The 13,562-nt window shown below is 44.7% G+C and overlaps 1 protein-coding gene across 1 annotated transcript in view; it reads left to right on the top strand.

Moving 5' to 3' along the window:
• Positions 1-13,562, top strand: part of GAD1 (glutamate decarboxylase 1) — a 53,232-nt gene continuing 39,670 nt past the window's right edge. The window contains exons 1-3 of the mRNA XM_027866079.1: positions 1-82; positions 3,316-3,378; positions 11,521-11,679. Of these exons, the coding sequence (XP_027721880.1) occupies positions 4-82; positions 3,316-3,378; positions 11,521-11,679 (301 nt within the window). The 5' untranslated portion in view covers positions 1-3. The remainder of the gene's footprint in view (positions 83-3,315; positions 3,379-11,520; positions 11,680-13,562) is intronic.

The following is a 13,562-nucleotide window of genomic DNA, read 5'->3' as shown; positions in this document are numbered from 1 at the left end:
CAAATGGCATCTTCGGCGCCTTCCTCCTCTTCCTCTTCCAACCCAGGGCCAGACTCCAATCCCACCAACCTGCGCCCTACCAGTAAGTCCAGTCAGAGCTTCTTCCTGAAACTCTTGGCAGGGGATGGAGATTTAGGGGGAGGGGGGAGGAGAACTGGAGATTAGAAAAAAAATCAAGCTATTAACCTAGTAACCCAAGGTCCCACCCAGATGCGGTTCTGGAGTCTAGAAGATCGGAACAAGTGGTTTGTTTTGTTGTGTGTGGTTTATTTTGACGTGAAAGAGATAGTGTCTGGGTCTAGGAAAAAAGGTGAGAAGAGCTGAGAGTCCCTAAGGAAAACCAAAAACATTTCTGTCTCTAGAATTCCTTGAGCCAGGAGCTGGCCTCCCTCCCCTTCCCCCAGCCGCCCTCCCCACCCCTCTAGCTCTTCGCTAGGAAGTCTATAATCAGCGGAAATTTGGGCTTTAATTGCAGCTTTTCGAAAACCCCGTGTCCCTAATTGCCCCGAATTTGCGTCGAGCTATTGAAGTGTGAGGGAAAAGCAAGGGATGGGAAAGGTGGAAAAAATCAGTTGTGGTTCTGCTTTGACAATTCAGACAATCAATTAGGGGTTAGTTTTTTTTTTCAATAGGAACGGAGGGTGTAATCATTATGAACGACTTAAATGAGGAGCCTGCAGGGGTGAGGGCGGGCAGAGAATGGTCTTTCTGGGGCAGATCCAGAGAACCCTGCCCTGTATTTCTCCTTGAGACTGACAGAAACCCGTCTGGAGGGTGTCTATTCTGGAAAAAGGAGGAGGATGGAAAACAAAATCCTAATGAAAGGGCAGCAATCCAACCAAAGGCAGATTGTTTCCAAACACATCCCGCCCCTATCCCTGTTCAAGGTTCACCTTAGCTCCTTCGCCCCGCCCCCGTCCCCCTTCAACCCCATTGTGGTTTAAAATAGAATTAATTTTCTTAGAGTCTGGAGGATACGTATAGCTACTTAAATGGCCCCAGCCCAGTTGTCCCTTTCCATCCTTCTCCCTCCTCTCCCCCCCCCCCAACTTGGTGTATAATTACCCTCACAACAAAGAAGATGTATCAGGAGACGAGCAGAGCCCACCCTGATGGAGACTGCCGTGCGGACAGGCTCATCTCTGCGCTCCAGCGCCACCGCTCTGGGCCGATGGATTCGGGGAGGCGGGGCGGGGAACTGGAGAAATGCAGGGAGATGGCTTTTTGTCTTTCTGTTAGCAGATTTATTTATTTTCACTCTTCATTACTATCTTCTCTGCTGTCAGGCCCAGTTTTCCCGCTTATAGTCTACTTATTCACGATAATGTCCGCCTTTCCCAGTTCATGCCCTCCTCTTCCCCCCGCCTTTTTTCCTCCTTCCATGCTCTCCTTTATTTCCTCAACCAGCTTCTTTCTTCTTCCTCCTATACCTGCCCTGGACACCTCCTACAATTCTTCGTTGCTTGTTGAGTTTGGCCTTAAGCCCTTGCAATTTTTGTTGTTGTTCGGTCGTACTAGTCCATATTTCCACAAACAGATTTTCTGAGCATTCAAAGCCAAGGCAAAAAAGAAGTGAAAACAGAGGGCCGGGTCCCTAAAGATTTCCAGTGAATTGGTAGAAACAGGCAGAGGTGTTTAGTTTTTTCCCTTGTTTGTTTTGCTTAGGGGCTGAGGCTGATCCCCCAACCCATGCCCTACACACCCACAGTTTCATCCTGGCACAGTCCAGACTGCCATTCCTTCTTCCAGGGGACACACAAAGTGATAACAGGAGCATAGCCTATCACTTTCACAAACCCAAGCCAGTATTCCACAGTTACCAACTGCCCTCTCCCTCTATCTCTAATTACCCAGCTTTCCCTGAAAGAGCCTTTTGTTTGTTTGTTTGTCCCTGGCAGGGACATAGCCGGAAAAATGTATTCCTTTTCTGTCCCTCAGCCCACCCCACCCCCACCAAACCCATTTTCTTCCACTACCACCCAAAGCCTACAGTGACCACAATTATTCCTTGATTCATTAGATCATTACTTTTAGGTCTTCAAAAGAAGTTCTTTCCATCTCCTTTCATTCTTGTCCTCCTTCCCTTAAATATCTTACTCCACTTGACCCTAGAGCAAAGCATTCCTCTCACCTCTGCTTGCTTGTCACTATAATGTGGTCTCTCTGAGTGTATATCAATAGTGAATACCCTGCTTCCTTCTTTCTCACCTTTTCCTTTGTCCTTTTGGGCCATCTGGCAATGATTATGGTCTCCATTGTCTCCAACAACATGCATACACAGTGGTTGAGGAACTAGGGATACATGAAAATGAAAGAAATTTGGAGACAAACTGGAGCTCCTAAAAAAAATGCCTACAAGGACTGGTTCCTCTAATTCCCCTTTTACATGAAAGTGGGCTGAGGCTGGGGTGGACACCAGCCAAGGTAAAGGAAACTTAAAACATTCCACAGCATGCTGACATCAGTGAGATTAAAGTGTCCCAATACTAAAACCCCCTGGAATGCCTTTTCTTCACTATCCCACCCTCTTCCCTCCACCATTTTCCATAGATTATACTCTGGAGCAAGCCCACAATGAAACCTGTCCCAGGAAAATGGGGGTGAGGATTGGAAGCAGGTGGGTTAATGAGAAAGAAGGTTGGAAAGTGGGAAAACGGGGAAAGGGATCTGAGGCACACTGTCTTTCTGACTCTGAAGTCCAGCTGAAGGACAGTCATGCAAGCCCTATCATCTAGTCAAATACTATTTTTCACTCAATTAATTCCTGAACTCTTCTGCGACCCCATTTCATGCCAGTTTATTTTAAGCTGCCACTGTGCTGGAGACCTGCCAGGAAATTATGAGATGTTTAGGTCCCAGATGCCTTTTTGTTCCTTTGCTGGACTGATGTGAAGGCCTTTTCACATCTGTTGGACTGAAACAAAGGGCTTCTAGGCTGCTCTGTTTTTCTCTACTTGCTCCCCCCAGCATTGTTTCTACCCCAGGATCAGTAGCCTACAGTTAAGTTTGCAAAGTTGATTCCTTTCTGAATTGTTTTTTTTTTTTAACCTTCATTTTATTTCCATGAGGTATTTCATGGAGACAGGTTTGGATGCTATCAAGGATTGTTGTTTCCGTCTGGAGTCACTCTGGGAAGGGGGGGGCAGGAAATGAATGGATGTTTTTAATGCTAAATTTTCTTCCAAAACCCAAAGAAAGAAACAGCTTCTGTCTCCTCCACTCTAATCATCCCACTTCCAGTCCTTTTTACCTCCCAGAATTGCCTCCTAAGTTTGTTTCCATACCCTAGTGAATGATTTTTATCTTTCTTTCTAGCTTATGACACCTGGTGCGGAGTGGCCCATGGATGCACCAGAAAACTTGGACTCAAGATATGCGGTAAGAGAAAAGATGTGCACCAGAGCTAGAGATGAGATGTGGTCAGGGAGAGAAAACCCTAAGCCATGGCCCCCAACCTTATTCTGTGGATATCGATTTATTTTTAATAAGGCTTTAGGTAGTAAGGGGAAGTCGGCTTTTTCGGGTCTTCTTTTCTCTCTTTAAAAACCTCCAACCCACCATCCAACTCATTGCTTAGGACCAGAAGCATTAGCTACACAGGACTTTAGGTTTAGAACTGGGACTCTCCCAGGCGGCGCTTTTCCGTGAGCCCTCTGCGCCTTCTGCTGGCCCAAGGGCGCCAATACAGCAAGGTCGAACCCGAGGGCTTCGCTCTCGTTCTGCCTATAGACTGTACTCCGCAGACGAAATCCGCCCCAAGGTACCAGCTTAGCCTATGTGCTCATGCAGAAAGACGGCTCCCGAGGCTCTTGGTTCTGGAGGCAACCAAACTGATCAAGAACCGTTTTCCCTGAACAGTATTTGACTGGGTTGGCAATAGGCAGGACATCGTTTCTAAGGCAATCAAAATGTTCAGCATGAGTCTTTTTGCCTAAAATTTCATGCTCTGCTCTTCTTTCGTCTTCTCTCGGGGTCCAAGGAGGAATAGATGATTTCCCACTACTCTGTGGCCAGAAGAGCTATCTGTGAAAGGGGAAGAGGTTAGGATGTGTGTCCTAGGAGATGGTAGAGAGAAAGGACGGGGAGCTAGGAAATCTCTGTTGGGGGAGTGGGGAGGGTTGAGGCTGCTAAAAGAGTGTGGTGCGTACAAAGCCTATTCGGTAAAGCTTTGCGGGGTTCTGTCTGCCTCTGAGATGGAAGGGGCTGTGGAATTATTAAACAGAGGAGGGAATTAGCAAATGGAAGCTTCCGAAAGGTGAGGGGATTGGTAGAGGTGAACAGGGACCGAGAGGATATTTGAAGAATCTTGTGGTAAGTACTTGAAATAAATGAAATCTGAAAGAACAATAAGAGATTTTGTTCGAAGGGAAGCCGATTAAGCAGCTCCAGCCGAGTAGCGAGAACAGCGATGTTTTTCTCTCTCTCTCTCTCTGCTGCGTTTCGCCGTCTAAAATTCTCAAACCTTATCGGACCAGAAAATACGGATCTCCCCAGGGCAAAGGGAGGAAAAAGATTAAGGAGAGACTTATTAAAGAGCAATTCGTCAGAGGGCTGGGTGGGTGAGATAGCAGCATTTGCCTGCTCTTTTCCCCGGCACCGCACGCACGAAATGGATTGCTAGGAAACAAATACCCAGACAATCGGATGGCCAAGTTACAGCTAGAGATCCATTTAGAGATAACAAGCTGCTTTGGCCTTTCTTTTTCGGATGTACAGCCCTTAAATGTTTAGAACCCATCCAGGGACAACCACCTAGAACATTCAGGTCTTCGTTCTGTAATTCCAAACCTTTTCGCTTCCTCGCTCCCTACTTCCAATGACCTAAATAATGAAGATGCTTGGGAAGGGGATAGATAAGTGTACACACACACACGCACACACACACACACACACACACACACACACACACACGTCAAATCAATTTAAAATACCAGTCCACTGGTGATGTTTAAGAATAGCAGCCTTGAGTTGAGCCTCTCCCCGACTCCACTCTCGCCCCACTGTTCCCTTATGCCTAGATTCGTAAAGATTCGAGATTAAAAAGGGAAGGTGGTCAGGGAGCCTACAATTTTTAATTCCTATCTTCATCTTAAACACCCCCCCCCACACACACACACACTCGGTTTGGGTGTTTGGAGGGTGGCGAATAGGGAGCGGTGGCAAAGGCTCGGAGGACAGGAAACGCAAAGAGCTAGTTGCTTTGTTCTATAAATAGCCCCCTCCCCCCAATCTGGGTTTAATGGGCCGTTACGCCTAGGGTCCCTTTGGCGACTGAAGCGCCCGGCTTCTCTGCTGTCATTTTAATGCAGCCCGGCAAGCAGAACTGATAGAGTAACGCACCGCCGCCCGCCAGCCCCGCGCGATGGCCCCCGCCCGCGAAGTAAGGAAAATGGGGGTGGCTAAGACCCAGTGGACACAGGGAATAACCGGAGGTGGGGGTAGAGAGAAAGACAAACCCACTTTCACTAGCAAAGCACTTTGTGAGCCTTAAAGCTCCAAATATATGTGAATTATTATCAAATCAATGTCCAAAGGGTTGTTTTTTTCCCTCCTCAGAGGGTCAGATTCGCTATGTGGTTAGAGGAGAGCAGGAGGAAAGCAAACGGAATTAGACTTCAGCTCATTCCCTTTAGCCGGGTCACTGACTGCACAGTATTCACTTCTGCCCAGCTTTCAGGAGAGCCTGTGACCCTCCAGACAGATTCACCAGGGCCAGCCCAGCATGGTGGAAAGTGATATAGCTTAAAGCGATTTCTTTAAAAGAAAGAAAACAACAACAACCCTGGGGTACAGCATTATCTGCAGTAATAGAAACCTGATGGGGACTGAGCCTGCTTGGGTAGTGTGTCTAGGAGAAACACTGGTCATTCTCCGGTCCCTGCTTAGCTGCTGGGGAGGAGGGCGATGCTCCGAGCACGCAGGACAAGTGCACTTTGGAGAACACAGGAGCCCATTATTGCAATTAAGTCCGCCCTCCCTTCTCTGTGGGCGGTCAAGGTCTGTAGAGGATGAGTCCCGCTGAAGCGTGCTGCTTAGAGATCCTTGTCCTGGGGATTCATTTGATTCCCTATCTCTCACTTTACAGAAGCATTGACCCCTCCTAAATCTCTGTAATTCAGAGATAGCACAAAAGAGCAGAGAAGAGTTACAAAGGAGCCCGGCACTGGTGTGTGTGTGTGTGTGTGTGTGTGTGTGTGTGTGTGTGTGTGTGTGTGTGTGCGTGCACCCGCCGCGCTTGTGTAAGCGTGTGCCTCGAGTACGCGAGGGGAGCCAGACAGTGTATATGTAAAAGGAAAATTACCTTTTGAAAATAGCCGCTGAATTTAAGATCGTTAGTTGGAATAGAGAGAGAGAAGAAGAGAGACAATTGATATTAAGCTAATCTGATAGCAAAGACTGGTATTCGTGTTTCAAATAATTTTTCAGATTTTGTATTTCGTTTATCAGATTGGGGAAGGGGGAGGTGGGGAATTCGGATAGAACACTTCCCTTTAAAGATTTTAGGGATGACGTGGAGTTCCCACGGAAGTAGCCTTGGTTTCCGGGATAGCTTGGAGGCAAGGAGATTGGGATTAAAATTCCATTCCTGACAATTTAATAGTAGTGTGGCTCTGAGCAAGTCAATGAGCCTCTATGCTCCTCTGACAACTCCCTAGGACTTACCGACTTAGAAACTAAGTAGAACTTACCTACTTAGAAACTAGAAGCATTTGCCATCTGCATTAGTGCAGACAACTCCCACACAATTATGATGATGAAATTTCAGATCTGCAGATAATTAGACATTTAAATCCAAGGAGGGTACAGGTGCTTCCAACATTCACTCATTCCACAAATATTTGCGAATATTTGCTTACTTCTGCCCTCTTCTTCTACAGGATCATAGATTTAGAGCTGATCCAAACCCCTTACTTTACAGATGAAGAAACTGAGGCCCAGGGAGTTTATGTGACTTGCCCAAGGTCACAAAGGTAGTAAGTAGCAGAGTTCAGATTTAAACCCAGATTCTCTGGGTTCAAAGCCAGTACTCTTTCCCCAGTACAGCACTGCTTCTCTAGTGTTTGCCTTCAAGATTGTTTCAGTCCACCCCTTTGCCAGCCAAATACCCTCTAAAGCAACCCATTTTCTCTCCCTTACCTGAAGCTGAGGAGAGGTTTTTTACTGGCCCAGCCCTCTCCCTCATTCAGGAACTTTGTCTTCCTGACTTAGGAGTCTATCTCACCTCCTCAGGTCATTCTGGCCAGGACTCCATCCTTAACTGCCCTCTTCCCCAGAGTCACCTCGTGGGTATCCAGTTGTTCTAGCCCAAGCTGGACACAGGACTGAATTTGGGAAATTATTCTTATGGAGCATTGGAAATAGGCTTCAAGAGGAAGGATTGGGTGGCTAGCTTTCACATCTTCTGCTAACTCTACTCTCAAGAAGAGGTGTCTTCACCTGGCCCCAAACTCCTCTTCCTTCCTCTATGTCGCCCCTTAATTCCCTCAAAGCTTCCAGGGGATTCATCTCTAGTACTCTGCTGTGTCACTCTCTTCCACTGCCATACCCATCAGTTATGGGTTTAGTCCTAGGGAGATTAGACATCCAGTCTGCTCAGATAGTAAGCCTCTGGGCAGGGATGCAAATGCAAAAAAGGAGCCCACCATGTACATAGCATACACCCCAAACTGTATTCTTAAAATGTGTGCAGCAATGTATTACAAAGGAAAGAGCATTGGACTAAGAGTCAGGAAACTTGGGTTGAAATCCCTGTTCTGTTACCTCCTAGTTTTGTAATGTTGGATGCCACTTAACCTTTATGGGCTTCATTTCCTCATATGTAAAATGAGGGGAAGGGGAAGAATGTAACCTTTAAGTCCCATTCTAACTAAATCTATGACTCAAAATGACTAAATACCTTGATAGCAGTCATAGTATGCAAATAGGAAAAAAACAAACTAACTTATTGTTTTACATAAGGCTACCTAGAACTGTGAAAAAGTGGGCTCAGTACCATAATCCCACAAGGGAATGAAATTCATAGGTCTCTTGTTCACCTCTCCCTTTTCCTCCCCCACCCCTGCCTCTGGAACCCCTGGGAGCAAAGCTATCGAAATGAGATAGATTCAGGGTGGTGATGGTGGTATTTCTGGAATCCAAATATTGCAGTTAGGTTCCTTGAATTACCAGAAGGTGGCAAGGGCAATAAAGCATGACTGCTGAAAGCCAAACTGAGCTTCTCTTTTGTCCCCAGTTCCCTCACCCTTTCCCCCAAGGTGGGGGTGTTCAGGACCTTGCCTTCCACCTCTCAGCTTCCCAGAGAGAGAAGGTCATCAAGACAACTTCATGACCTATGTAGGCAACCCTATGACCCATCTACTACCCATTCACATCTGGGGAAAATGTCAGATCCTTTAAGATGCTGGTAAAACTGGGTTCAGTCAACTGCCTCAGGTTTCCAGGATAAATGAATTAGTCAGAGGAGAGAAGAATGGGGGATTAATACCTGGTAAAGGAATGAGCCAATGAAGATTCATACATTACTATGCCCCACCTATCAAGTCTTCCATATGGAGGCATCTTCTAAAGATTTACTCTGTGTAGCTCCAGAGTGCAGAATTCGAACTAATGTATCATATCGAAGACACAGTGAGACAAATTTCAGCTCAATGGGTTCAGGACAAGATGAATCCAAAGCAATGACCAGGGACCATGTAATGTGGGGATTAAAGCTCTTAATGGAGGTGTGTCTCCAGTCTCTGTCCCCTATCCTCTTCTGGTCCTTATCACAATTGTGCTTGAGTCCTGGGAAAGTAAACCTTGATTCCACTGAAGGACTATTCCTCCTGGAGCCTTTTAAGTCTTTTTTTTTCTGGCAATTATGTTTCCCAAAGAAACTTAAAATGTTGATAAGAAGAATAACTTACATTGATTCAGCACTTTTTATTTCCAGGACACTCTGGTTTCAAGCCACTTTACATGTATTTCCTTATTTAATACTCAAAACAATTCTGCAAAGCAAATAGCAGAAGGCTTTAGAGTGGAGGGGCCACACAGTGTAGTGAGTAGAGAGTTAACCTCAGTGCAAGAAAGACCTGGGTTTGAGTCCCAATTATGACCTTTGGCAAGTCATTTAAACCCTCAGTGCTCCAGGGAACTTGTTAAAACTCTTTAAGTTGAAGAGAAGATGCTGATCTGTTTTGGTAGATGAAGTTCCCTCCCTGATGAAATCACATGTACCCAGTTCCTTTCTCAATTGTTATTACCATTTTCTGTATGAGGATGCTGAGGCCCAGGATTTGGTGTCAGAGGAATTAGATCCAAATCCTAGCTTTGCTACTTACTATGTGTGTGATACTGGGTAAGTCACTTATCGTTTCAGGGCTTCAAGTTCCTGATGTATAAAATTAGGGGCTTGGGGCAGCTAGGTGGAGCAGTGAATAGAGCACCATCCCTGGAGTTAGGAGGACCTGAGTTTAAATATGACCTCAGACACGTACTACTCTAGGCAAGTCACTTAACCCCAATTGCCTTGCCAAAAAAAAAGCCTAAAATTAGGGGCTTAAACTAGATGATCTTGAAGGCTCTTTCTAGAGCATTTGATCCTATAGCTTGCTAACAGTCATATTGCTAATAAGTGGCAGAGTTCATACTTAATCCCAGGACCTCTTACTCAAATTGTAGTGTTCTAAATAACAGGAAAATTAGAACTCTTTATTTTTACATACATCATAGTAAGGACTTGAGAAGGAAATCCTGAGGGGCTTAGAGAATTTTGAAGGTAAGGAGATCACCAGTGGATTGTGGGATAGAAGGTATCTGTGAAAAGTAATGCCGTCTGACTTAAGTGGTCCTTAGACCCATCTGCTATAGCTCTGTTAGCTTCTTGAAGGGGCTCTTATTCCTGAAATCAACTGTATTAAAGCCACCCCTATGGAGAAAGTGTTATTCCCTCTAAGCACTATCACCCCAGCTGCAGAAGATGTATGTCTTCATTTGTGGGACATTATTCAGGACACAGGGTCCTCTGAAGAGATTGTGGGAATTGAATGAACCACACTGACTCCATCTTGTGACTCAATTCAGAATGTAACTCAGTTCCCTTTCTATACAATTATAGGTCTAGTCCATTTTCTGTCTTGTGAGAAAACTTTATTCAATTATGGGACTTGCAAGAAAACTTTATTGCATTGTTTGAACCTAACCTTGCATGACCGAGAAGCTGGGCCACCTCTACCTGTTGCCTAGAGACCCTTGACTAAGAGCCTAGGTCAGGGGTGGGGAACCTGTGGCCTTGAGGCCACGTGTGGCCCTCTAGATCCTCAAGTTCAGCCCTTCAACTGAATCCAAACTTCCAGGAACAAATCTTTTTATTAAGGGGATTTGTTCTGTGAAATTTGGATTCAGTCATTAATGTGGCCTCAAGGTCATAGGTTCTCCACTGGCCTAGTATACTAACCAGAAACCCAGTCAGATCCAAAGATTGATGCAAGGAGTTTTCTCACAATTATATATCTTAAGCAATGCATTTGTTTTATCTAAAAAGTGGCCCTGTACTGGTCAATCAGTTATTGTTTCCTTGTTCCTTTGATTGAATACAGACATTTGGTGGGGAGTAGGACACCTCTTTTTCCAATTTCAGGGAATTGTACCTGTTTGTTCTCCCCCTCCCAACTTAGAAAACCCCTCATCTTTCTTCCAATTAGAAATCAGATTACTTAATCTTGCATCCTGTTAATTGTTTTCTTTTAATGCACAAAAATCTGTTTCCCCTTGTATTTGGGGTCCAGTGCCAAGCTGAGAAGGCCTGGTCCTGATTTTTTGTTTGATTGACATGCATCGTTTAATGAATCTACATGCTCAGAAGTTTGAACCTTTGTTTCCTTAGTTATTTGAGATTTCACCTAGCTCTATTTCCTAGAATTTCCTCCTCCCCAATGGTGTGAACCAAGGAGAAAGAGGAGAGAGGCATAGGGAGAACATTTCAGGTCTGAGTCAGAAAAATTTTGGCCAAATCTCTTTTCAGTAGACTACAGGAGTCAGGGGTGAAGAAGAACTCCCTTCCTGGCCCATCCTGACCCCCTCCCTCCCTTTGCCTACACAGTCCATAAACCCTATGTCTGCTTGGCAGTGACAATGATCCTATCCATTCCCTAAAACCCTATTCCTAGGGCTGGTTACTGGAGTGGAATATGTCCAATTGACTTAATTCAGAGCTTACTGTCACTTTCAGAGATGGGAATAGACTTCATTTATTGTTGGGGTTTTTGGGGTTTTTTTTTCTTCTCTCTGAGCACGACTGGATCTGTGCCACCAATGTCACTTTGTTTTGTTTCCTCCCTGCCAGAGGCAGAGAGGTCATGTGTGTGTATATATATATATGTGTGTGTATATACACATATATATGCATGTACGTGCAGAGACTCAGCTAAACTGACAATAAGAGAAAGAGAAATCCTTTAGGACAGCTTGGGTTTGGACCCTGCAGCAGCTGACTGTAAGCTGGGGAGTCTTTGAATACTTTTTCATACATTAACATAGGCTTCTTGCAAAGGACCAACAGCCTGGAGGAGAAGAGTCGAATTGTGAGCGCCTTCAAGGAGAGGCAATCCTCAAAGAATCTGATAGCATGTGAGAACAGTGGGCGAGAGGCACGGTTCCGCAGAACTGAGACCGACTTCTCCAACCTGTTTGCCAGAGGTAATGCACTTGGTTCCTTCATCCTTCCCTTCCTTCTACTGAGGCCCTTTTGTTTTCTTGTTCATGGATTTGATACTACTAGTGGCTGGGGAGGTAGGGAAAGGACACCGGGATATTTAATTCATCTCCCCAAACCCTCATTCATCAAAGCTGTTGTCCTTATATCTCAGGGACAGGGGGAACACTCCTCCTCCCTTCCTGACTCCCCAAATCTTACTTATTTTGGATGCTGATTGAGAATGTCAACCCCACCCTCAATTTATTAAAGAAATCACATCTTTCAGAGATACCTTTGGAAGCCAAAATCTCAGAATTGGAAGGGACCTTATTTAATCCAGCCTCTTACTCAATTGAGGAATCCATTCTACAGCAGACCTACCAAGAATCTCTGCCCAAATACCTCTAATGATAAGGCAGTCCACCCCCTTTTTAAACACCAATAATTGTTGGAAAATTCTTCCTAACATAGGGAGGCAGAAAGCTTGTGAGGTCTTACGCTGGCCAGAGAATAGAGCACAAAGACCTGGGTGGTTTGGGTTAATTTTGCTGCTAACAGACAAAGGCAGGAATGTGGGCCAGGAGGCTAGAGTTCAATGATGGTAGGCAGAGGACCTAGTTCAAATCATACCTCTAGCCCAGAGGACTGATGGAGAATCATGCCATCAACCTCTTGACAGAGAAGTGATGGAGTCAAGACAAATGTTTTGGACATGACTATTTCAGGAATTTGTTTAGCTTGACTATTCACATTTATTTTTCTTTTTTACTGGGGATGGGGGGTGAGGAGAAAAGTAATTTTTATTAATGATAAATAAATATTAAAAGACAAAACAAAATAAATCCTGCCTCTGATGCTTACTACCTGTGTGATCTTATGCAATTCACTTACCCTTTCGGGGCTTCAGTTTCATCCTCTATAAAATAAGAGAGTAGACCAGAAGGCTTAGGAGCTTCCTTCTATCTCTCAATTTTAGGACTTTACTTTCTTTCCTTAGCTTTGCTTTTTAGAAAACATTAATATTATTTTTTATCAAAAAATCTTATTTTCTCCCTCCCACTTCCTTTCCACTTCTTCCTTCTTCTCCTTCCCCTAAGAAAAAAGAAAAAGTCCCTTAAGAAACATATATAGTCAGGTAAAACAAATTCCTGCATTGGTCATGTCTTTCTCCCTCACCAAAAAAAAAGTCTCAGTCTGCACTGAGTTCATCCCTTCTCTACCAGGGCATATTTTGTCAGGGGTCCTCTGGAATAATGGTTGGTTATTGTGTTGATCAAAGTCCCTTAGCTTTACTTTTGTAGTACAAGAGTAAATCTCTACATATTTTATATGGTGTTTCTTTGTCAGAGTCCCCAAATGGGTTTTGGGGATGCAACATCTCTGTCTCCATAGATAAATTGAGCTAAGATTCATTATAACTTTTACCTTTTGGTCCTAGTTCTGCCTTCTGGAGATTTTTTTGAGATAGTCATGTCTGACTCTCCATGACCCCATTTGGGATTTTCTTGGCAAAGATACCATAGTGGTTTGCCATTTCCTTCTACAGCTCATTTTACAGATGAGGAAACTGAGGCAAACAGGGCTAAATGACTTGCCGAAAGTCACATAGCTAGGAAGTGTCTGAGGCCTAATTTGAACTCAGGAAGATGAGTCTTCCTGACTCCAGGCCCAGTGCTCTATCCACTGCCCTACCTAACTGCTCATGGAGCTACATGGAATAACTCTATTCCCTCTTCTACATTACAGCCTTTCAAAGATTTTAAGATAATTATCAAGTGAAACACCCACCCACATCTACTCTTCTCCTTTTCTTTTTCAGGCTAAACATCTCCAGATGCTTAGGGTGTGTGTGTGTGTGTGTGTGTGTGTGTGTGTGTGTGTGTGT

This window comes from Vombatus ursinus, unplaced genomic scaffold (assembly GCF_900497805.2).
Source record: "Vombatus ursinus unplaced genomic scaffold, bare-nosed wombat genome assembly UNPS02014779.1, whole genome shotgun sequence".
NCBI lineage: Eukaryota > Metazoa > Chordata > Mammalia > Diprotodontia > Vombatidae > Vombatus > Vombatus ursinus.
The sequence above is the reverse complement of the archived record's forward strand: the minus strand, read 5'-3'. Positions and strand labels throughout refer to the sequence as shown.